Here is a 26,273-nt window from a genome sequence, read left to right as displayed (position 1 = left end):
CTTACCTGAGGGATGCAGGATTGCCTTTCTACACTAAAATATCCCCTGCTTTGCCTGGCTGAGACTATATCTGCAATAGCTATCTGGTAAGGCTTTGTTGAAAAAAAATTGCTTTACAGTTGGTACCAAGGGATTACATTACATTGGAGTAGGGCCATGTTTATCAGTAAAGATTAGTTTTCCCAAGGCATTTATTGAAAGTCAACTGATGTATCTGATTAGCCTGAGTAAACAGTGGCCAAGTTTCCTATTAAGATGTAAATTCAAACTCTAATGCAATGCACTTAAAAATATTTTCCTTCCTTACATTTCTCTTGCTACCATCTTGTTCAGAGCATAATAATTAATGGAAATTGTAGACATCATTATGTTCCTGCCTATGTGTATTGGGTACCTACTATGCACCAGACACAAGAGTAGAGGCTTTATATACATAATTCATTTTATTCTCACTGCCGAAATGGATGATAAAACTGAGGATCACAATGATTAGGTAACCTGCCTAACGTAACACAGCCAGTGGCCATCTCTTGCTTGAACCATCGCAGCTTCTTACTAATAGTTTCTCCCCTTATCATGTCTCCTTGTCTCTCTGTCATTCAGTGAACAGGCTTAGCCCTACTCCTCTGCTCAACAACAGTACCCACCATTTGTTGATCATTTTCTGTGTGAATAAGGCAAGTGTCTGGTGCTTTTGACACATGAACTCAGTCTTCCTAACCACCCTGGGAGGTGACTATTCTTGTCCTCATTTTGCAGATGAGATGAAAGAGTCAGTGAGCACTTAACTGAAAACTAATAATTGATGGTGTTACTTTCAGAGGTTTCTTTCAGAGATTTTGACATTCACATAAATAAATGTATACAGAAACATATTCATTTCTTTTTACACATATATGAGTAAAATATAATACTAAGTAATACTCCCTGAAATGTATGAAATATAGTATAATTGTAATATGATATTTATTTAAACATATATATCACATAATTAATATAAAATAAGTAATACAATACCTTATATGTTCAATTTTACTGTATACACTCTTCTTTAATGTCACTTTTACATTGAACAATATAGTTTGAGGACAATTCTATATAAACATACAAAAAGCAACCTCATTCTCATATTATTTCAGTTTATTCAATTTTTACTCTTGATAGGTACTTAGTTCTTTTTACCTGTAACTGCTGTCTTTCTCCCACTCCAGTACTCTTGCCTGGAAAATCCCATGGGCAGAGGAGCCTGGAAGGTTGCAGTCCATGGGGTCGCTAAGAGTCGGACACGACTGAGCGACTTCACTTTCACTTTTCACTTCCATGCATTGGAAAAGGAAATGGCAACCCACTCCAGTGTTCTTGCCTGGAGAACCCCAGGGACGGGGGAGCCTGGTGGGCTGCTGTCTATGGGGTCGCACAGAGTCGGACACGACTGAAGTGACTTAGCAGCAGCAGCAGCTGTCTTTCTAGTGGTTTTTTTCAGGAAGCAGGTATTAGGTGTGTTCAGTTTGCCATTTTAATCCAGAGGTTGAGTTGTTAGTATATCGTGGATTGCTAGACTAGGTTTTGAGGATTCTATTTAGTTTTCCTTGAGCTACTGGGATGGAGAACTATGTGGCTATTCCTAATGTACATCCTGTCTTTTCCCCCATCACCAATACAGAACTATTCCTGCAAATACAACTCATCTGCACGAGTCTTTGTTCAAGTCCTTCTCCTCTGCTCCTTGGGATAAACTACTATCTTTAGAATCCTTGTACCACTTTCCAGCTTCTGCTGGCTGAAACTGGTAGTTTTGGTTTTATTCCTATCTTTGGAGAGGTTACTTTGCGGTTTATACTCACAGGTGTCTTTTTTCCATTTTTCCCCCTTCCCTTGCTCAGTTTTTTATTGCTTTTGCTGTCCCTTCAAATTTTATTTTGTGGGTTCTAATTTCAGCTAGCCTAACTTTATCCAACATATACTGTGTTCCTGTTCTTGATCTCATTACTGATTTTGAGTGACTTTTGAGAGAATTCTACCTCTATATGGTCATATCCAAAATGCAAGAGTCCTTTTGGGAATTAATTGGGATCTCAAAGAAATTATAGATTAATTTTGTGGAGAATTTACATCCTTACACTGTTAAGCTTATGTCTCAAAAAATATGCATAGCTTTTTTCAGGCCTTCTTTACTGTCTTTCAATTATGCTTTATAATTTTTAGCATTAGGGTTCTTTCCTAGGCACTTCACACTTTTTATTGCAATTGTATAAGTTGTTTATTTAGTGATATGTATGAAGAAGATTCAGATTTTTGTATGTTGATCTTATACATAGTATAATGTTAATTTAAAATTATATTTCCATATTCCTAATATAAGATGTATAAAATACACAGTTGGAGAGAGATAACTCTCAACCCTACTACCTAAATGGAACTATGTGCTTAAATATATTGGCATATTTCTCAGTTTTTTGAAATGCTTAAAAAGACTAGTTGTTATAATTTTTTTGCTCAGTATCTATTAAAATGTCATAAGTATTCCACTGGCAACATATTTTATTATTTGATTATTTTATAATTTACTTTGTGTTGGGTTTTAGGTTGCCTCCAGTTTTTCATTTACTAGCTTCTTAAGAAATACTTTATGCTTCCATATCTGAAAAAGTAATCTCCCTCTGTCTCAGTTTCCCCACTTATTAACAGTGATAATAATCAGTCTTTCCAGGCAGTTATGAGGATGTGACAGAGTGGTCATGGTGTTGCTTGGCACATGAGAAATGCTTGAGTAATGTGAGGTATCATTATTTCTGTCCTATTAGGAATAGCTTATGCTTTCACCTTCAGTGTTTAATATCACTTTATAAGATAGCTGTTATCTCAAATTAATATGAGAAAACAAGTTCAGAGAGGTTATATAAATGCTCAGTTCCCAGAGATGGTAAATGCCTTTGCTGCTTTAGTATGTTTATCTGAAAAAGAAAATCTTTGATTAAGGCTGGCACCCCACTCCAGTACTCTTGCCTGGAAAATCCCATGGACGGAGGAGCCTGGTAGGCTGCAGTCCATGGAGTCACTAAGAGTCAGACACGACTGAGCAACTTCACTTTCAATTTTCACTTTCATGCATCGGAGAAGGAAATGGCAACCCGCTCCAATGTTCTTGCCTGGAGAATCCCAGGGACGGTGGAGCCTGATGGGCTGCTGTCTATGGGGTTGCATAGAGTCGGACATGACTGAAGTGACTTAGCAGCAGCAGCAGCAGCAGCAGGGCTTGGTAGGAAAATCAGCTCTATAGACTGGAGACAGACTCATTCTAGTAGAAGCAAAATCAGTGCCCACTTTAGCAATAATAGCTTGATATGTGCTTCTCAACAAGATGCAGCAAGTCCTAGATTCAAAGCAGCATCAGCAACAACAGCCTGCATCTTTGTTACAGGTTATTTCTCTTAAGAGGACATGCCTTTTGTTCTAAACCAAATAGCATTTAAAGAGGGCAACATATTGGAAAAAGTTGTAATGACTTTAGTAATGTTGCACTAAACATAAACCACCTGATTCCAGATCCGAACCATCTACTGGTGCTCACTTCTGCAGGAACAATGGTCTTGGTGAAAAATCAGACTCTCATGTCCCATTTCATCCTTCTGGGCCTCTTCAACCACACACCACTGCACCTCCTCCTCTTCTCCATCATCATGGCCATGTTTCTGGTGGCCCTTTCTGGCAACGGGCTCATGATCCTCCTCATCAACACTGACTCCCGTCTACACAGCCCCATGTACTTCTTCCTCAGCTGGCTGTCACTCATGGATCTCATGCTCATCTCCACCATTGTACCACGGATGGCCATCGACTATCTTATGGGCCATGGTTCCATCTCCTTCACAGGCTGTGGGCTCCAGATCCTGTTCTTTGTCACCCTCCTGGGGGATGAGTGCTTCCTGCTGGCTTTCATGGCCTATGATCGCTATGTGGCCATCAGCAACCCACTGAGGTACTCAGTGGTCATGAGTCGCCATGTCTGCTGGCTCATGGTGGCATTGTGTTGGCTTTCTGGTCTGGTGGATGGGTTGTTTCAGGCCATCTATACCCTGAGCTTTCCCTACTGTGGCTCTCAGGAGATCGACCACTTCTTCTGTGACATCCCCGCAGTGCTTAAGCTTGCCTGTGCTGACACTTCTCTCTATCAGATGATGATCTATGTGTGCTGTGTCATTATGCTACTCCTGCCCTTCTCTGTCATCTCTGTCTCCTATCTGCTGATCTTTGTAACTGTGCTCCGCATGCATTCTGCTGAAGGTCGGAAAAAGGCCTTTGCTACCTGTTCCTCCCACATGGCAGTCGTCTCTCTCTTCTACGGAGCTGCCCTGATCACCTACATGCGGCCCCAGACCTACCACTCCTCCAAGCAGGACAAGGTGGTCTCAGCCTTCTATACCATGATTACCCCTATGCTCAACCCACTCATCTACAGTCTGAGGAACAAGGAAGTGGCTGGTGCTCTCAAGAAATTCGTGGGGAGGTGTCTATGTGGTGGGAGACAGGAATAACTTGGCACTGCCACTGCATATATAGCTCTGGGCCCTGGGAACCTGGCTTACTCAAATGTAGTTTGATTGAAGGAGGTACGAATATGTCCTGCTGTTGCTGCTGCTACTGCTGCTAAGTCACTTCAGTCGTGTCCGACTCTGTGCGACCCCATAGACAGTGGCCCACCAGGCTCCCCCGTCCCTGGGATTCTCCAGGCAAGAATACTGGAGTGGGTTGCCGAATATGTCCTACTGAAAATTAAAGTTAGTTTCTGACCAGAAATAGCCAGATTAGCACATCAATTCAATCTATCCTATCCATGCTGAGTATGGGCAATGTGGGAGGAAGTCCGAGCCTCTATGGTTACATAGTACAGAAGACACAGACCCTTAATCCCTCAGCTGCTGGGAGACTGGGCATGAGACCACTCTTAGCTGTGTCCCTTCAAGAATTACAGAAGGCTGAGGAGACTGCCCAAGTTCATGGTTCTCCTTGGTGTGCTGCCTGAATTTCATGACTTATCAGTGTGGATGGGGTACACATATCTGGCTGCTGAGTGCCAAAGAATGGATGCTTTTGAACTGTGGTGCTAGAGAAGACTCTTGAGAGTCCCTCAGACAGCAAGGAGATCAAACCAGTCAATCCTAAAGGAAATCAACCCTGAATATTTATTGGAAGGATTGATGCTGAAGCTGAAGCTCCAATGCTTTGGCCACCTGATGCAAACAGCTGATTCACTGGAAAAGACTCTGATGCTGGCCAAGATTGAGGGCAGGAGGAGAAGGAGGCAAGAGAGGATGAGATGGTTGGATGTCATCACTGACTCAATGGACATGAATTTGAGCGAACTTTGGGAAGGAGTGGACAGAGAAGCCTGGTGTGCTACAGTCCATGGAGTCACAAAGAATCAGACATACTGACTGAGCAGCAACAATGTTTCCAGATACTTGCCTATTTCTTCTACGTTGTCCAATTTGATGGCATATAATTGTTCATAGTGTTCTCATGGTATTTCTAACTTTCTAAAGTATAAGTTTTTATTTTTCCTTTTTTGTTTCTTATTGTGTTTGAGTCCTCTCTCTTTTCTTTTGGGGAGCCTGGCCAGAGGTTTGCTGATATTGTTTACCCTTTCAAAATACTACTTCTTGGCTTTATTGATTTTTATAGTTTTAAAATCTCTATTTATTTCCTCTATGATCTTCATTATGTCTTTCCTTCTGTTAAGTTTGGGCTTTGTTTGTTCTTTTTCTAATTCTTTTCGGTGGTAATTTAGGTTGTTCATTTAAGATGTTTCTTTTTTCAGGAAGGCCTGTATTGCTAGGAATTTCCTACTTAGAACTGTTTTTGCTGCATCTAATAGATTTTGTAGATTTGTGTTTTCGTTGTCATTTGTCTGAAGATATTTTAAAATTTCCTCTTTGATTTCATCATTTACCCATTGATATTTTTAGTAGCATTTTGTTTAGTCTCCATGTGTTGTATTATTTCATTTAGGATCTCTATTGCCTTATTGATTTTCTGTCTGGAAGGTCTGTTCATTGATGTCAGTGGGCTGTTAAAATCTCCTGCTATTATTGTGTTCCTGTCAGTTTCTTACTCTATGTCTGCTAGTGCTTGTTTTATGTATTTAGGTGCTCCTTTATTAGGTGCATATATGTTAATGAGTATAATATCCTCTTTTTGTATTGAGCCTTTTTTTTTTTTTTTTTAGTATATGGTGTCCTTGTTTATCATTCTTTATGGCCTTTGTTTTAAAGTCTATTTTGTCTGATGAGTATTGCTAACCCCACTTTCTTGTCATATCTGTTTGCATGAAATATCTTTTTTCATCCTCTTACTTTCAATCCAAATGTGTCCTTCACCCTAAAGTGGGCCTCTTATTGTAAAAGCATTTTGTAAGCTTTTGTTTCATTGTCCAATTTGCCACCCTATGTCTTTTGATTGGAGGGTTTAGTCCATTGACATTTAAGGTAATTATGGATAAATATGTATTTATTGCCATTTTAAATCTTGTTTTCCAGTTGATTTTGTATTTCTCCTTTTTTTTCTTTTGTGGTTTGATGTCTTTCTTTTGTTTTTGCTTGAGTTCTCTTTGGTTTTTGTGATCCTATCATATGTTTTTGACTTGTGGTTATTCTGGTTTTCAAGTATGTTAACTCACTATTATATCTACTTGCTTTATGCAGGTAGTCTGTATAAACTCAAACACATTCTAAAACATAATCTATGTTTTTTTACTCTCCTTTTCCACATTTAAAATTTTTTATGTACTCTTTTACATCTTCATGGTTATCCTTTTGCTGTTCATTATAGTTACAATTGCTTTCCATTTTTGATTTTTAAAAATCTATGTACTAGCTTATTTAAACAATTTTCTTTCTTAATGTGATTTTTTTCCTTTCCTATAGATTCTTGCTAATTTCTTATTTAGAGAAGATCTTTCAATATTTCTTTAAGGATAGGTTTATATTGGTGTATTCTTTTAATTTTTGCTTGCCTGGGAAATTCTTTATCTCTCCTGTTCTAAATGGTAATCTTGCCAGGTAGAGTATCCTAGCTAAATGGTAATCTTGCTGGGTAGAGTATCCTAGGTTGTAGGTATTTCCCTTTCAGAACTTTGAGTATATTTTGCCACTTCTTTCTGGTCTGCAAGGTTTCTGTAGAGAAATCAGCTTATAGTTTTGGTGGGGTTCCCTTGTAACTAACTCTTGTTTTTCTCTTGCTACCATCAGAATCCTCTTTAACTTTTGCCATTTCAATTAGAATGTTTTGGTGTGGGTCTGTTTGGGTTCACCTTGTTTGAGATCCTCCATTTTTCTTGTACCTGAGTATCTGATTCATTCTTTAGGTTTGGGAAGTTTTCAACCATAATTTCTTCAAATGCAGTTTCAATCCTGTTCTCTTTCTTCTCTTTCTGGGATACCTATTATGTGTAGATTGACTTGCTTTATGTTATCCCACAGATCTCCTATGTTGCTTTCTTCATCTTCTTTTTTTTTAATTTGTCTTTCTATCTACTGTTCTGGTTAGGTGATTTCCATTAATCAATCTTCCAGATGACTTAATTTTCCTCTGTGTTATGTAATTTACTATTTATTGCCTTTAGCGTAGCTTTCATCCAGAAAACTAGTTTTCTAATTTTTTTTGGAGGGGGCCACATACTTCATAGTATGTGGGATCTTAGTTTCCTGGCCAGGGATTGAACCTGCACCCTCTACATTGGAAGCACAGAGTCTTAACCACCAAACCACTAGGGAAACACCAGTTTTCTAATTTTGATTGGCTCCTTTTTTTAATTTTAATTTTAATTTATTTATTTATTTTTAATATAAATTTATTTATTTTAATTGGAGGCTAATTACTTTACAATATTGCATTGGTTTTGCCATATATTGACATGAATCTGCCACAGGTGTACATGTGTTCTCCATCCTGAACCCCTCTCCCACCTCCCTCCCCATCCCATCCCTCTGGGTCATCCCAGTGCACCAGTCCCAAGCACCCTGTATCATGCATCGAACCTGGACTGGTGATTCGTTTCACATATGATAATATACATGTTTCAATCCTATTCTCCCAAATCATCCCCCCCCACCCCCCACAGAGTCCAAAAGACTGTTCTATACATCTGTGTCTCTTTTGCTGTCTCACATACAGGTTTATTGTTACCATCTTTCTAAATTCCATATATGTGCGTTCATATACTGTATTGGTGTTTTTCTTTCTGGCTTACTTCACTCCGTATAATAGGCTCCAGTTTCATCCACCTCTGATTCCCTGGTGGCTTAGATGGTAAAGAGTCTGCCTGCAATGCGGGAGACCCGGGTTTGATCTTTGGGTCAGGAAGATGCCCTGGAGAGGGAAATGGCAACACACTCCAGTACTCCTGCCTGGAAAATCGCATGGACGGAGGAGCCTGGTAGGCTATAGTCCATGGGGTCACAAAGAGTCAGACACGACTGAGCAACTTCACTCACTCCCTTCATCCACCTCATTAGAACTGATTCAAATGTATTTTTTTAATGGCTGAGTAATACTCCATTGCGTATAATTTATAGTTTCTTGTTGTTTGTTATTGATAACCTTTCTTAATGTCTTTAGTATTTTTATTACCTCCTTTTTGAGCTCAGGGTCTAGTAGACTGGAGAGGTCTGTTTCAGTTTTTGTTCTTTCAAGGGAATTCTCTTATTCTTTTAATCTGGAATGGCTCCTCTGCTTCTTTATTTTACTTGTATTTCTCTGACTCTTTGAATTTAGGAGAAACAGTTATCTACTCTGGCCTTAAAGGATTGTTTTTATGTGGGATCAACCATGTGTAGCCTGTGTTAGTCTAAAATTTTTGGTGTGAGGGCTGTTTTTTAGTATGGATGCCTATCTGTCTTTCCTCAGTGCGTGCAGGCCTTCATCCTCTTAATGCCAGGCATGCATACTCAGTTGTTTCAGTCATGTTGGATTCTTTGTGATCACATTGACTGTAGCCCGCCAGGCTTCTCTATCCACAGGATTCTCCAGGCAACTATACAGGAGTAGGTTGCCATTCCCTTCTCCAGGAGCATCCTTTTGATAGGGTTGTGACTGACATGGAGATTGGCCCCTACACTGGGTGTTGAGTGGGGCTTCCTCTTTGCTCTGTGGTTGTCACAGCCCTGTTGGGGTTGGATCTACCCCCCAGTTGTTGGAGTAGAAGCTCCTTGATCCAGTTCTAAGGTGCAATGTAAGGTAGGTGGGACTTGAGCACTTTAACTGAGAGAAGAGCCATGGAATACTGCTCTGCAGGAGCTACCCACCAGATGGTTCACCCTACGGCATTGCCTGTCACATTTCGTGTGTGCTCACAAGCATACTGTTGTTGCCACTGCCCTCAGTCCCATCTCAACCACGGGAATGCTGGCAAGCAGCCTGCGTGTTCCTTAGGTGCTGTGTCTACAAAGTCACCGGTGATCTGCCAAAGTTAGGCACCAGGAAAATATTCTTGCATATGGACTTGCCATAGGAGCTATAGAGTCAGCCCAGATGCCTGCCCCAACCTCTACATGCACGCACATACAAAACTCACCACTGCTAATGTCAGATCGGCTCCAGCCACAGGAGCTCCTGCTTGGAGGTTCTGCAAGTGCCTAGCTTACAAAGCTGCTGGCAGCATAAATCCATCAAAGTTGCATGGCTGCCAAAACATGGCTCAGATTTAAGCCCTGCCTCTGAAGGAGGGAAATCTGCAGGTGCATTCCCAGAGCTTGTAGAGGCAGAGCCATGCTTGCTGTGAGCACACTGGGAATGAGGCTGATATGATGGGACCCTGCACCTCTCTTCATGTACATGTTAACAGTGAGGCTTCTATGGTAGATCAGAGCACATCCGCAGTTGTGGCCAGGACCACACTCTTGAGCTGAGTAGTGCAGCAAGGTGGCCAGGACCGTCTACACTGGTGCCGTATGTTCTATCTGCCACAAGCCAGCTGCTACACTGTCCTCTGAGCCTCTGAAACTCCCTATCTGTTCTAGCTGAACTTCTAGCCAGTGAAGGGGGTTCCTAGGGTGAAGGATCCTTTCTTCTTTCAAAGCCCCCCTTCACAAGCTTCATCTAGATTCCCTTTAATCCCATCCAGTACATGGTTACCTTTCTTGCAATTTTGGTTGTATGAGACCTTCTGCCAGTGTTCAGTGGGTACTCTGTGAATTGTCCCACACATAGATGTAATTTATGCATTTGTGGGAGGAGTTGGACTCCACATCCTTCTTTTTTTTAATTGGAGAATAATTGCTTTACAATGATGTGTTGGTTTCTGCCATACAATAATGTGCCTCCTCTGTGTCTCATATCTGAGCTTCCAAGCAGAGCTGGAGTGTTCACTTGGCAGGGCAGCCCACTGGAGTAGTCATGAGAAATTGGCCAGCCACTCATGCAGTTGTCAATCTGCCTTCTCTGCCATAATTATATATTTATCCCCTCCCTCTGGAGCCTCCCTCCTGCCTCCCATCCACATCCTTCTATTTTGCCATCTTGATCTCTCTCCTCTCTTTCTCTTGTAGTTGAAAAATACCATCTTCTCCTTTTGCATCACTTTCTTTGTTTCTATGAAATTAGGTAAAACAGTTACCTATTGCAATCTTGAAGTGATGTCCTTGTGTGGGAGCATCCCTATGCAGTATGCCCCATGACTTTGGTAGGAGAGCTGGATTCGACAGGAACAGAATTCACATTTTTCCTCAGGCAGTTTTCGTCTTGGTAGGAGGCTGGTATGGAGATCATGGGGCCAGGGCCTGAGCTAGGTGTGTTTCAGAGCTTCCCATCTTCTCAGTGGTTGTCACTTCCCTATCAGGGTTGGAGGCAGGTATGAAGTTGCTACAGCAGAAACTCTGAAGGCTGGGCCTAAGCTGGCTTCATTTCTTTTTAGTGGTGCTCTCAACCCTCCCAGCGCAGAATCCTTTCCCCAGAGGTTAGTAGTGCTGAGGCCAGAGTAGCTGATGTTGTCTGGAGCATGGGCTGTGATAGTCCATCTGGGGTCAGAGATATGAGTGCTTCTGATGCCCTGCTGGAGTAAGCACCTGTATTCGCTGCCCCTACCTTGTTCACACAGCATTTTGGGTCTGAGCCTCATTTGTCTCTCACAGCTGGCTCTTCCCTTGGACTCTGCTACTCCTGCCCTGGTGTTGAGCTGCTCCTCCAAGTACGTGAGGCCTGTATGGACTCTTGGTATAAGTAGGGGCACAAGCTGTGGTGGTATGGTTGCTAGGAGAGACCAGAGCTGCTGCTGCTGAGCTGCCTATGTAAGTGCTGGTAATGGCTACCCCTGTTCTGCTCAGATGCCACTTAGGGTCTGAGCCTCCTCTGTGTCTCATATCTGCGCTTCCAAGCAGAGCTGGTGTGTTCACTTGGCAGGGCAGCCCACTAGAGCAGTCATGGGAAGTTGGCCAGCCACTCATGCAGTTGTCCATCTGCCTTCTCTGCCCTGCTTAGGGAGCATGTGCACTCCTCCTGAGCCAAGCCCAAACTTCCCACAGACTTCCTATTAGTCCCACTGGCCCTCCAAGCCACCAAAGGGGCTCATCTTCCCTCTGTCGGTGCTCAGGGCTGGTACACCCAAATCTGGTTCGAATCTCACTACCACAGGAGGATCTCCACTCTGTAATCTCCCTTTTCCTCTAAGTCCCCGTCCAGGTTCACAGGCCAGATTGGACTGATTCTCTTCCCTTCCTACCTGTTTTTCTGTGGATCATCTTACAACCTTGGTTGTGCAGAATTCTTTCTGCCAGTCTCCAGTTACTTTTCAGTGAGAACAGTTCCACATGTAGATGTATTTTTGATATTTTCATTGGGGTTCTCTTTCCTCTTATTCCAACATCTTCACCTTCTCCTCTGTAATAGTTTTTTTTAAACTATACTGTTCTGATATCAGTATTTCCACTCCAGTTTTTTCTTGATAAATTTGCATGGAATGTTATTTTTCCATTAAAAAATTTTAATCTATGTCTTTGAATCTAAGTGAATCTCTTAAAGATAGCATAGTTGGATCATGTTTTATTCTGCCAATATTTGCTTTAAATAAGAGAGTTTAATTCATTGAAATTTAAAGTAATTACTGATGTGGACAGACTTACTTCTGCCATTTTGATATTTATTTTCTATATGTCTTACAGATGTTTAGTTTCTCATTTCTTCCATTACTGTCTTTTGTATATAATTTAGTTTTTTTTAGTGTACTGTTTTGATTCTCTCCTTGTTTCCTTTTGTGTATATTGTACATAAATTTATTTCTCAAATGCCATAGGAATTACAATTCATATCTTAAATTTACAATAATCTAGTTTGATTTATTGTAACTTTGTTTTTATTATATATAAAACCTTGCCTCCTACATTGCTCTGTCTCTCTTTATTTTGCTGTTGTCACAAGTATTACATCTTTACACACTGTTTAGCACAGGTTTATAATTTTCCCTTAATATACTTATATTTTATTTTATTTTTTCATAGTGAAAACTTTTATATTTGGAATTAGCCAGCTGGACTCAGTTTAGATGATCCCAATTTTGTTGGCAACATCCAAAGCATCACAGTCAGGAGCCAGTCGAACATACGCCTTCTTCTCTCCATCAGGCCTGATCAGAGTATTGACCTTAGCCTCCTCAATGTCATAGAGCTTCCCCACAGCCTGTTTAGTTTGGTGCTTGTTGGCCTTGACATCCACAATGAATACCAGTGTGTTGTTGTCTTCTGTTTTCTTCATGGCTGACGCGGTGGTGAGGGGAGTTTGATGACGGCATAGCGGTCAAGTTTGTTCCTCCTGGGGCGCTCTTCCGAAGATATTTGGGCTGCCTCCTGAGCCGCAGTGTTTTGGGCCACCGGAAGGTGGGCTTCGTCCGGATCTTCTTTTTTTTGTGGCTGTGGACACCTTTCAACACTGCTTTCTTGGCCTTCAAAGCCTTTGCTTTGGCTTCAGCTTTAGGAGGAGCAGGGGTTTTCTTCTTCACCTTCGGCGCCATCTTCAATAATTTAGGAAAGTTGAAAATCAAAAATACAGTAATACTAGTTTTTATACTTATGTTACTTTTGCCAGAATTCTCTATTTCTCATATGACTTCAAATTCCTATCTAGCGACCTTTCCTTTTAGCCCAAATAACATCTTTTAACATTTCTTGTCTACTAATAATGTAATCTAAAGGCTTTTGTGTAGCTAAAAATATATTATTTCTCCTTTATTTGAAGAGTAATTTAGCCTGATATAAAATTTTTTTTTTTTTCAAAAGTCAAAAATATATATATTTAAATCTAGTACCGTGTTGAACAGATGTGATGAAAACTGGCATCTTTGTATTTTTCTTCATCTTAGAAGGAAATTTTTCAGCCTTTCAGCCTTATGCATGATATTAGCTGTGGACTTTTTTAAAAATATTTTTATTGGAAGATAATTACTTTACAATATTGTGATGGTTTCTGCCATACATCAACATGAATCAGCCATAGGTATACATATGTCCCCTCCCTCTTAAACCTCCTTCCTATCTCCCTGCCCATCCCACTGCTCTAGGTTATCACAGAGCACCAGCTTTGGGTTCTCTGTATCTTACAGCAAATACCCACTGGATAACTATTTTACATATGGTAGTATGTATGTTTCAATATAGAATTCTTTGTTGATTTTTTTTTTTTTTTTAATTTCAGTGGTTTAAGTGGTCAGGGTACTTCCTTATGGTCTCAGGGTTTCTGAGAAATTTGTTGTTAATCTCATTGAGCTCATGTGCATGATGAGTTGTTTCTCTTTTGTTGCTTTCAAGATTCTCTCCTTGTCTTTGGCTTCCAACAATTTCATTATAATGTATAAGTATCTCTATTGTGTTTGTGCTGCTTGGAGTTCATTGAACTTCCTACATGTGTTTTTTCATGTGTTTATCAAACTTGAACAGTTCTCAACAATTACTTCTTTAAATATTCTTACTGCGTCTTTGTCTCTTCTCTTTCTTGAATTTCCAAATGCCTATGTTGCTATATTTGATTATATAACACAGATCTCTTAGGCTCTTTTTTTTTTTTGTCATTTAAAAAAATTTTTGTTCTTAGACCTGATAATCTAAATTGATCTATCATCAGATTCTCTGATTTGTCTTCTGCTTCTGCCTTTTAAAATCTGCTACTGATACCCCTAGTGAGTTTTTCATTTCTCAGCTTCAGAAGTTCTATTTATTTCATTTTATAATTTGTATCTGCTTATTGATATTTTCTATTTATTCATGAACTGTTCTTCTAGTTTCTGTAGCTCGTTGTCCATGGTTTCCTTTAGCTCTTTCAGAATATTTAAGTCAGCTGATTTAAAGTCCTTTCTGATATGTCAAATATCTGTGCTTTCTCAAGGACAACTTCTGTTCAGTTGTTCTGTGAGTAGATCTTACCCTCTTGTTTTCTTCATGCTTTGTGATTTTGCATTGAAAACTGGATATTTTGAATATTATAAAGTGATAACTCTGGGAAATAGATTCTTTTCTCTCCTCAACATTTTTTTCCCTTGTGGCTTTGTTATTTGCTTAATAAGCTTTATAAACTATTTTTGTAAAGTCTGTATTTGTCTCTGTTTTGGGGGCTTTAGAGAGAATGGAGGGAAGTCATACTAGTAACTATAATTCTTAGAAATTGTAATGGGGAGATGACTTCAGTTATCTTTTCAATTTCAGCCTCACAACAAACACATTATAGTGAAAATCATTATTCCCATTTTAAAGATGAGAAAACTGGTGTTCAGATGGGTCCTTTGCCTAGACTGAAGTCTAAAAATATTGACACCCAGCTCTGTCTGACTTTAAGGTCAAGTGTCTGTGCTATACCTTTAAATTTCTTAGTCTGACAGAAGTTCAGCTGGGTGTGAGTTGATGGAAAAGTGGGCAAACAGTGGTCAGTTCAGGGACAGGTGACCTTTGTCCTAGCAAAGTGTTTGTTGAATCTTTGACCTCTTTAGGACTTCATTGAATTCCAGTGGAACTGAGTTCTGAGTTTAGAAGCATCAGTGTCATCTTGGATGGGAATGTCTCATAGCCTAGGTAACAGGAGGAGGTAAACGAAATCAGAGGGGCAACAGTCTGGAAGACTCTGGAAGATACCCTGTTGTCTTCACCTACATACAGTATTTATTGGGCATTCATATTGTGAGCCATAACCCAGAGCAAAAGCCAACATTTCTTGTTCGAGTTTTAAGCCCAGGGAGACACACTTTTTCCTGGACTGACCCAGAGAATCTCTCCCCAGTTTCTTCTCCACGTACCCCTGGGAAAGAGTTTGTTTATTGGTGAGCAGAGAACTTTGCAAGAGTCTTCCTTTCCCAAGAGGTTTAATTGCAACAGACTGGGGACAGAGATGTGGCAGAGAAGGGTTCTCTGAGGACTTGTAAGAACAGAAGTAACTTTCCTTCGTCACAGCAGAAGGGAGAAAACTGTGGCGGTGAGAAGTGACAAGGAATAAGACCCCTGAGCTAGATGCTGAATCTGGCCCAGTAAGGGGCTCTTTCACAGATGAGAGGCTGTGTGCTGGCTCCCAGCTAGCGGCCTGTCTCGTCCTGGTGCAGCCCTCTGCCACTCTTCTCCTTTTGGATGAGGGCTATATGGCCTCTCTGTGCTCTGATTTTTGTTTCTGGAAGACTTTTCTTAACTTCTAAAGATTCTGCCAGTGTTTGAGTATGAATCTCTCTCTCCCAGGATTTTCTGGGTTTCTTTTTTGAGCTATTCTATTTTCATTTTAATGAGTCTTATTGAATTTCTTCAGACAGTCCTGGTGGGAAGCATTGAATGTTTTCTCTGATTGGATGGCGAGTGCCCCAGGCATCTTGGTCAACTGCTACTTTCACAAGCAAGATAGAAGGAAATTCTAGAAGAGTTCTGATCAAATAAGCCTTTCTTTCCCCTGGAAATTTCTCTTCTCTGTGTTTAATGGTTCCCTTCTGCTTCTTTCAGCCCTATTTCCTTTAAGAAGATGGAAATATGCAGTTTTCTCTGCACTAAGAGGAACTTTGTTGCAGACCCGACTGACTGATCACAGCAGCCCTCCCTGGGGTGTGGAATCTGTTCACCCAGGACACAGGGCTCCCAGTGGAACCTGCCTCATGATTCTCCAGGCCTTCCTCATGTCATTGATTATATAGTTTCAGGTCTGGCTCTTCTCTGCATCTTGTACTGATACTTCACCTCTCCACTATGAAACGCTTAAGATGTTTTTTTCAATGCACAACTATCCTTGCCATTCTCCTACTTACTATTTCTCTTAAGGTAGAAGACTCTTGTGTGGTCAGATTTTGTTTTGAAGTATTTTTTCTCCTAATTCTCTAATCCATGGGTAGAACTAGGAAGGAGCTGAGCGTTGCTGCATCCAACCTGTCATTTTACAGGTGTGAGACTGAGACCCAGAAAAAGAAATTTACTTCCATAGGATCTCATCACAGGTTATAGGGAGAGTGTGCACGATTTGTCTTTTCAAGTCTAAAGAGGTGCAACAATGGCTAGACTACCTGAAACTGGCCCCTTCAAGGTACTGGGACAGTGTTTCTGATACCTGGTTGTTAGGTTTTGAAAGGTTCTCATGCTTATCTACTGTTTGTGCTTATGTTTCCAATTCTTGAAGACAAGCTTTTGTGGCCTTTTCCCAGCACTGCCATGCACTTAAAAAAAAAGAAAAAAGACTTTCCTTCTTTACACTTCATCTTTGTCCAGGGAACAATAAGTGATGAAATTGGAGACATGATTATAGCTGTCGCGGTGTGTTGGGTACTCACAATGAACCAGGCAATGGAGTAGAGACTTCACATACATTATCCTATTTTATTTTCACTGCCAGATTGGATGATAAAAGTGGGCAACAGAATGATTAAGGAACCTGTCCCAGGTAACACACCCCAGAGCTGTCTCCAGCCTGGACCATCAAACTGATTATTAGTAGCTTCTTCTCTTCTCCTGTCTTCCTGTCTCTCTGCCATCCAGTGAACAGGCATAATCTGCTCCTTTGCTCAACAGCCCACCAACTTGTGGGCACCAACAATGCCCACCACTTGTTATGTGTTTTCTGTGTGAATCAGGCAAATGTCTGGTGCTTTTGAACACATAAACTCAATCTTCATAACCACCCTGGAAGGTGATTATTCTTGTCCTCACTTTGCAGATGAGATGAAAGGCTCAGCGAGCAGTTGCCCCAAACTAATAATTGGCCAGATCCTATTTCTTAACCATGACTCAGTGATGTATCAATATAAAGTTCCATCTCCTAAGTACGGCATTCATGAGCAGATTCCCTCCACAGTCTCCCTGTGTGGACCCCTGCTCAGTCAAGGGACTCAACTTGCCTCCTCCATCAATTTTTGCTTTCTCTTTTCTGCCTCAAGCTCTGTCTCTTCCTTCTGCCTGAAATATTTGGCCTCTGCTCAGTCTGAGGTATTCCAATTATTCTTGAGAATCAAAAATCACTTCCTGGGTTCCAGGAAACTTCTCCTGATTCATCCCAAAGTTGAGAATTTCTTCTCTGGCACCTTTAAGGACAGGAAAGTTGAACTCATGGTACTTGTCCGGCTGCCACCTTTCCCGATGCTAAATGTTCTCAGGTGTGAATAGGTAATATAAGCAATACACACAGGGACCACACTTATGGGCTTTATGCTCAGTAAACATAATAAAAGATTGAGGAAATCCATTTTTGAAAGTGTAAGTACCTCCACCAGATAAATAACTTCAATTCAGAAATAAAAGCAAAGTCTTTACTTTTTAAAGGAATATAAGAAAACTGAATTTTCTGTCCATGACTGTTCACATAAACACCAGATTGTACATACAGTTTGGAGGTTCATAAATCCCTGTATTAGGAACCTTTGATGTTCTGTTGGTCAACAGGGCATTACTTGTAATCAGTATCTTATTGATTCCAGACAAGTGATATAGGAAAGAGGAGAAATTACTGAGGAGAAGAAACTTGATGGAAGAGTCAGGGTTTCAGGGATGGGAGGAGAGGTCATCTCCCAGAAGGAAAGTGTATCTGCTTATTCCCTTTATTCTCGGCACTTAGCACATTACCAGGCACATAGTGAATGCTCATTAAATATCTATTGAATGAATGAAGGATCAGGGAAGGCATTCCAGGCAGATGAGATGGTATGGATACAAGTACAGGCTCTGTCCAGCAAGAACTTGAATTGATTTAGGCATATAGAGATGGAGATGAAGTCTGGTTCTCAACAAGGAGGTCTAGAATGTCTGGATCTGCTGAGCTTGGCCTTACAGGCTCTATGGACACCTGCTCACCTGGAAGAAGCCAGGCTCTTAAACATAAGCACAGAATGTTCCAGTGATGGAAGAGGAAGCTGGGAAGCATCAGGTCTTTACATGGTTTCTGTCCAGACTGAAAACTACTGCCTCCGGTGCTTGGGGGAGGCCTCAGGGCAAGTATGACAAGACACCAAAGAGGGCAAAGTTGACCACAGAAGCCAAAAGAGGTTGCAGATAATGCAGTCTGCTCCATAGCTCCTCCTAGAAGGGTAGGCAGAGTCAGACACTGGGCTCTCACAACCCCCAGAGTCGCAGAACTCAGAGAACTTACTGTTGCATTGGTTATGGGAGAGCTCTGTGCCTCTGCCTGGCTGCCCTCTGCACTCAGGCACTCCTCTTTCTGTGCCTTCTCCCGTCTGTGCCATTGGCTTTCCCCTGATCCTTCTCTCTCAGCATCTGTGTTCCCTTTTCCCACTATGTCTGTGTTCTCTGCCTTCTCTGTCTCATCAGGGGAAGAATAATTTTTTATATTCCAACACATTCTCTCATTTTTTTTTTTCTGTTTTATCAAGTCTCATTTTCCTTGACATTTTCCCATTACTCCTTTCATCTCTCCCTTGATTTCTTGGTCTGTTGTTAGTGCTTCTCTTCATCCTTCTCCTTTCTAATCCCTCATCTTCTTTCTCTCACACTTTGCTTGCATCAGTGCCATTGCTCTATGTTCTATGAGGACTATAGTCCCAGTCGTTGCCTGGGATGGGATTGTTAATTTGGTCACGTATGCTATGACTGATGTGTGTGGCCAGGTAGCTGTGACAACAAAGAGATCCACCACAACACCCCAGAGGTAAGTGACATTGAGAATAGTATCTGATTGATTACTTTTTCTATAAAAACATGTTAAAATACTAATTTATTACTTTAAAATTTTCCTAATTGCTAATTCCTTGGATGTGTTTTATAATGTTATGTTACAAAACAAGCAAAAGAAAAAGGGTGTTCCAGGTGCATCAATTACCTGCTTATGACAATCTTCACTTAAAAATTTAAGGAATATATGAACATGTTCTTACTGTTTTTTTTCACATCTAAATATATAAAATTTTATTTGTCAATTTTATCTCAATAAAATTTGAGAGATAAAAAAGACAGAAATGGAAGGTGACTTGACTCCAGTTAGAGATTTAGTAAAGGCAAGTTCAATAATAAGAAAAAAATGGGGGACGTGTAGGGGGGATACTTTCTGCCAGCTTATCTCAAAACTTCACTCTGCATAAACTTAAGATTCCTTATTTAATAGCTCTTAGATGGGGCAAAAGAAACCTGCTGTTCTAATCAGCATCAGAAATAATTTTTATGAGCACTAAAATTTGAGAATTGTTACAGGTCTTAGAATCAATAACATTATTCAAAAAAAGCAATGACTACAAACCTTTTTAAAAACCTCTTTTCAAGACATAATGTCATGATTTAAAATAAGAGTAAATTCATTAGTCATTCTATCTACATGATTTCCTCGTCACTTTTCTTTGTGCAGGCCTGGTGAAGTCATTTTGCCTACCTCTAATTCAATACAAAATTCTAAACATCTGAGCTTCATTACTTAATTACATGTCACAAGGACTCTGTTTGAAACATTCATCTAAAGATATTTTATTGTCTTTTTTTTCCATTTTTTGACCATTTAAATATTGAAGTATGGTTAATTTATAATGTCATATTAGCGTCATGTATACAGTTAAGTGATTTAGCTATATGTATATATATTTATTTTTTTCCAGATTCCTTTCCATCATAGGTTTTTACAAGATGTGCCATACAGTAGGTCCTTGTTCATCTCTTTTATACATAGTAGTTTGTATATGTTAATTCCTCATATATCACACACACACCACCCCCATCACTATCCCCTCTGATAAACATAAGTTTGTTTTCTATGTTTGTGAGTCTATTTCTGTTTTGGAAATAAGTTCATTTATATTATTTTTTTCAATTTCACATGCAAGTGATATCATATGATGTTTGTCTTTGGCATACTTCACTTAGTAGATAATCTCTAGGTCCATCCGTGTTGCTGTAAAAGGCATTATTTCATTTGTTTTTATGGCTAATATTCCATTGTATATATACATATATATATACCAAATATTTTTATCCATTCTTCTGTCAGTGGACATTTAGGTTACTTCCATGTCTTGGCAATTGCAAATGGTGCTGCAATGAACATCAGGGTGCATATATCCAGATGAATTGTGGTTTTCTCCAGATATATGCCCAGGAATGGAATTGCTGGGTCATATGGTAACTCTATTTTTAATATTTCAAGGAACCTCCATATCATTCTTCATAGTGGCTGCAGCAATTACATTCCCAACAACAGCATAGGAGGGTTCATTTTCTCCACATCGTCTCTGGCACTTATTATTTGTAGACTTTTTAGTAATGGTCATTCATTCTGACTGCTGTGAAATGATACCTCACTGTAGTTTTGATTTGCATTTCTCTAATAATTAGCAATATTGATCACCTCTGCAGATGCTTATCATCCATCTGTATGTCTTCTTTGGAGAACTGTATATTTAGGTCTTCTGCCCACTTTTTGAATTTTTTTTATGTATATAATGAGCTGTATGAGCTGTTTCCTTATTTTAGAAATTAATCCCTTATTTGTCACATCATTTGCAAATATTTTCTCCCATTCTGAAACCTTCAGAGTGTCTTTTTACTTATGATTTCCTTTGCTTTGTAAAAGCTTTTAACTTTAATTAGGTCCTATTTGTTTATTTTTGTTTTTATTTCCATTACTATAGGAGACACAGCCAAAAAATATTTCTGCAATTGATGTCAAAGAGTGTTTTGCTTATATTTTCCTCTGTTTTGTACTGTCTGGTCTCAAAGTTACATCTTTAATCCACTTGAGCTTATTATTTGCATACAATGTTAAAGAATGTTCTAACTTCATTAGAACATTCATAAAGTCACATGTGACTTCCAGTTTTCCCTGCATCATTTGTTGAAGAGGCTATCTTTTCTTCATCATAGAGTCTTGCTTCCTCTGTCATAGATTAATTGACTGGAAGTGCATAGGCATATTTTTGGGCTTTCTATCCTGTTCCATTGATCTAGACTTCTGCTTTTGTGCCAGTACCATAGTGCTTTGATTATTGTAGTTTTGTAGTATAGTCTGAAGTCAGGAAGCACAATTCCTCCAGCCTCATTCTTCTTTCTCAAGATTGTTTTGGCTGTTTGGGGTCTTAGTATTTTCATACAAATTTTAAAAAACTTTTCTAGTTCTACTTCTGTGGAAAATGCCACTGTAATTTTACAGAGATTGCATTGAATCTATGGATGGCCTTGGGTAGTGTAGTCATTTTAATAATAGCAACGCTTCCAATACAAGAACATGGTGTATCTTTCCATCTGTTTGTGCTGTCTTTCATCAGTGTCTTATAGGTTTTGCAGTACAGGTCTTTTGCCACCTTATGTAAGTTTATTCTTAGATACTTCATTTTTACAGGTGATGATAAATGAGATTGTTTCCTTAATTTCTCTTGATGATGTTTCATTGTTAGTATAGAGAAATACAACATATTTCTGTATATTAATTTTGTATCCAGCAACTTTACTGAGTTCACTGATGAGCTCCACTAGTTTTCTGGTAGTATCTTTAGAATTTCCTGTGTATAACATCATGTCACCTGTAAACAGTTTTACTTCTTTCTGAATTTAGATTCCTTTTATTTATTTTTCTCTTCTGGTTGATATGGTAGAGCATTCAAAACTATGTTAAGTAAAAGTGATGAGAGTGGACATCCTTGTCTTGTTCCAGATCAAAGGAAATTCTTTCAGTTTTTCACCGTTGATTATGATGTTAGTTGTGTTTGTCATTTATGGCCTTTATTATGTTGAAATATTTTCCCTCTATGCCCACTTTCCAAAGAGTTTTATCATAAATGGATGCTGAATTTTAACTAAATTTTTTTCTGTATCTATTGAGATGATCATGTGATTTTTATTCTTCAATTTGTTAATGTGGTGTGTTGCACTGATTGATTTGAAAATATTGAAAAATCCTTGCATCCATGGGGTAAAAGCCACTTGATGATGGTGTATGAGCCTTTTAATGCATTGTTGCATTTGGTTTGTGAGTGTTTTACTGAGGATTTTTGCATCTGTATTCATCAGAGATATTGGCCTGTAATTTTTTTCTTTTTGTGATATGTTTGTCTAGTTTTGGTATCAGGCTGATGATGGCCTCACAGAATGAATTCAGAAGTGTTCATTCCTCTGCAGTTTTTTGAGATAGTTTCATAAGAACATGTTCTTATTATTAAAAATTCAAACATCACAGGTTTAACTAGAGTCTTCTTTGACCACCATCCTTACCCAGTCTTAATCCTTTCTCCAGAAGTAACCACTGTTATATTCTGTGTCCTTCAGCACATTACATGTACTTATTTCTCATTTTCTTGTCTCCCCACACTTAGCATTACCAAGCTTTATACCACCCTGATATGTAAAAGTGTATCTCTCTTTTAATTTGAGTTTCTCTAGTTACTTGTGAAATAAAGTCATTTTATTGATGCTATTTGCAGTCTATTTGCTGAGAATTACTGCTCATCATATTCATTGTTTTTCTTATTGACTTGTGGGTATTGTTTAAATGGTTTGAATATGAAAAGGATATGTATTTGGTAATATATTATATTATAGATTTTTATCATTATATATAATAGTTTATAGATTTTGCTCATTCCTTTTGCTGTAATTAATGAGACCAATCCTACCACAAGGGCACAGACACATTCTCCCATATTTCTTCCAATCATATTATAAATTTCTCACTTTAAATCTTTAAGCTTCCAGGAATTTGTTTTACTGAGAGGTACAATTATGGACCTAATTTTTAAAGATTTTTCAAACAGGTGAAAAATTGCCCTAAATCATTTATTGAATATTCTTTACTCACAGAAATTAAACTATAGCATTTTAATCCAATTTAAAATTTTCACACATATGTGCCTGATCCCGCACTTCTTTTTTGTTACTTTTGTCAATTGTCCTGTTACTTCACCAGTATCAGACTTTATATATTCTGATAATTAAAGAGCCAGTTTCACTTTTTACTCTGGTCTGTAAAACATTGCTTTACTCTTGAAAATTTTTTGGTTCTTCGTCCAGTAAGATGTCCAGATCTATTAAGCATCTACAACATGTTATGAATGAATGTTGGTTATCACTTGATCGATTTCCATGACAAATGTTGTTGGTTATCATCTCAATATTATATTTATGTATTTTAAAAAGTATATGCTGCTGCTGCTAAGTCGCTTCAGTTGTGTTCGACTCTGTGTGACCCCAGAGATGGCAGCCCACCAGGCTCCCCTGTCCCTGGGATTCTCCAGGCAAGAATACTGGAGTGGATTGCCCTTTCCTTCTCCTAAAAAGTATATATTGTCTCACAAAGAGTAAAATTTAAGAGGTAAAAATCATATACCATAAAGATTCTTTTCCTAACTTGTGGGCATGCCAAGTTGCTTCAGTCACATCAGACTCTACAACCTGTGGACTGTAGCCCACCAGGCTTCTCTAACCATGGGATTCTCCAGGCAAGAATACTGAAGTGGTTTGCTGTGCCTGCTTCCAGGGGATCTTCCCAACCCAGGGATTGAACCTGCATCTCTTATAGTCTCTTGCGTTGGCAGGCAGGTTCTTTACCACTAGTGCCACCTTGGAAGCCCCTAACTTAGGTCTCAGCAATCTTCTTCTGATTCTTTCCTCTGAGGTAAGCAGCATTACTAGCTCTTATGTTTAATTCCAGAGATTTTACACTAAGTTTATAGATATAAATATATACAGACACATACTCATTTCTTTTTTAATACGTATCAGTAAAATGTAATATTATGTTGTATTCCATGATATATGATGTATAATATAGAATAATTATATGATTATAAAACATAAGGCATAATTTCTATAGGTATATATAACATATAATTATGGCATGTAATTATATAGTATGTAATATAGCTCATAAACTGCTCTATCATGTACCTTTTTCACAGAACAATATTATTTGGGGAGAATTCTATATAAACACATAAAAAGCAAACTCATTTTGCTTCTTTTTTACAGTTTATTATTCCATTGTTTATTCAATTTTTCCTCTATTGATAGAAATTTAGATCTTTTGTGATCTTTCTTCCACTATAAACAAATCTACACCAAATCCTGTTGTCAACACAACATTTCATATATGTGTAAATGTTTTTGTAAGATGAATTCTTATAAGTAGAACTGTGTAGTCTGAGGTGTATTTAAAAAGTTTTTTTAAGGTTCCATCTTCTACATACTTTTTTTCCTATAAATTCTTATTCATGTTTCATGTTTACCTTCCTATATCTCATCTAATGTTGATTATAAAAATTTTTAATCCCCACTCGTTCACTTTCCCCATTTCACAAATGGGGCAAATGATAATTTTTAGTAGTTATGAGGATTACATATGATTATAGAGTGCTCATCATGGTGCTTGGCACATGAGAAATGATCAAGTAATATCAGTAATATTTCTGTGCTACAAGACACTGCTTATGCTGTCATCTTCAACCTTTACTATCACTTCAAAGATAGTTGTTATCCCAATTTAAGATAAGAAAATTGAGATTCATAAAGGTCATAAAAATGCTCAGTTCACACAGTTGTTAATGTCTTTGCTGCTTTAGGTCTTTTCTGGAGAAAAAGAAATCCTTTAGTGAGGCCTGCCCAGAACTCTATAGAAGCAGCATCTGTGGGTTGGAGTACAGACCAATCCTAGCAGAAGTAGAAGCAGTGTTTACTTTAATAATAATGGTTAAGACAGGCTTCTCAATTGTGTGCAGAAAGATTTAAAAGTAAAGGCAACAGAAGTATCCTGCATTTCTGTTAGGATATTTTTTCTTTTATTCTAAATCAAATAACATATAAAGAGGGCAACATATTGGAAAAATTTGCAATGATTTCATATTATGGCACTGAACACAAACCTCCTGCTTCCAGATCCCAGTCCTCTCTATGGCACGTCCCTCTGAAGGAACAATGGCTTTGTTGGGAAACCAGACTCTCATCTCCCACTTCATCCTCCTGGGCCTCTTCACACACTCACCACTGCACCTCTTCCTCTTCTCCATCATCATGGCCATGTTTCTGGTGGCCCTCTCTGGCAATGGGCTTATGATCCTCCTCATCAACACTGACTCCCGTCTCCACAGCCCCATGTACTTCTTTCTCAGCTGGCTGTCACTCATGGACCTCATGCTCATCTCCACCATTGTACCACGGATGGCCATCGACTATCTCCTGGGCCATGGTTCCATCTCCTTCACAGGCTGTGGGCTCCAGATCCTCTTCTTCCTCACCCTCCTGGGGGATGAGTGCTTCCTGCTGGCTTTCATGGCCTATGATCGCTATGTGGCCATCAGCAACCCACTGAGGTACTCGGTGGTCATGAGCCGCCGTGTCTGCTGGCTCATGGTGGCAGGGTCTTGGCTCTTTGGCCTCGTGGATGGGCTGATCCAGGCTGTCTTTACACTACGATTCCCTTACTGTGGCTCCCAAGAGATTGACCACTTCTTCTGTGAGGTCCCTGCTGTGCTCAAGTTGGCCTGTGCTGACACCTCCCTCTATGAGACTATGATCTATGTGTGCTGTGTCCTCATGCTGCTCCTGCCCTTCTCTGTCATCTCTGCCTCATATCTGAGGATCCTGATAACTGTGCTCCACATGCGTTCTGCTGAAGGTCGGCAGAAGGCCTTTGCTACCTGTTCCTCTCACATGGCAGCTGTGTCTCTCTTCTACGGGGCTGCCATGATCACCTACATGCGGCCTCAGGCCTATCATTCCTCCAAGCAGGACAAGGCGGTCTCTGCCTTCTATACCATGATTACCCCTATGCTCAACCCACTTATCTACAGCCTGAGGAACAAGGAAGTGGCTGGTGCTCTCAAGAAACTTCTGGGGAGGTGTTCTTGTGGTGTTGGGCAGAACTAG

The 26,273-nt window shown here is 39.4% G+C and overlaps 2 protein-coding genes and 1 pseudogene across 2 annotated transcripts; 2 read left to right on the top strand and 1 right to left on the bottom strand.

Moving 5' to 3' along the window:
• Nucleotides 1–3,680: 3,680 nt before the first annotated feature.
• Nucleotides 3,681–4,535, top strand: LOC102271845 (olfactory receptor 2T33-like). Its single transcript, XM_014481358.2, has one exon. The coding sequence runs from the start codon at nt 3,681–3,683 to the stop codon at nt 4,533–4,535; it is 855 nt and encodes a 284-aa protein (XP_014336844.2).
• Nucleotides 4,536–12,523: 7,988 nt separating this feature from the next.
• Nucleotides 12,524–12,997, bottom strand: LOC106701315 (large ribosomal subunit protein uL23 pseudogene; annotated as a pseudogene).
• A 12,325-nt stretch (nt 12,998–25,322) lies between these two features.
• On the top strand, nt 25,323–26,273 carry LOC102271567 (olfactory receptor 2V1). Its single transcript, XM_005905488.1, has one exon. It carries the CDS (start codon nt 25,323–25,325, stop codon nt 26,271–26,273), a length of 951 nt encoding a protein of 316 aa, XP_005905550.1.

The sequence above is a fragment of the Bos mutus genome, chromosome 7, assembly GCF_027580195.1.
Source record: "Bos mutus isolate GX-2022 chromosome 7, NWIPB_WYAK_1.1, whole genome shotgun sequence".
Taxonomy (NCBI): Eukaryota; Metazoa; Chordata; class Mammalia; order Artiodactyla; family Bovidae; genus Bos; species Bos mutus.
This window is presented reverse-complemented; position numbering and strand designations above follow the sequence as displayed.

Coding starts and splice junctions, on each gene's coding strand:
- LOC102271845 (XM_014481358.2), top strand. CDS start 3,681: ATGGCCATGTTTCTGGTGGCCCTTTCTGGCAACGGGCTCATGATCCTC.
- LOC102271567 (XM_005905488.1), top strand. CDS start 25,323: ATGGCTTTGTTGGGAAACCAGACTCTCATCTCCCACTTCATCCTCCTG.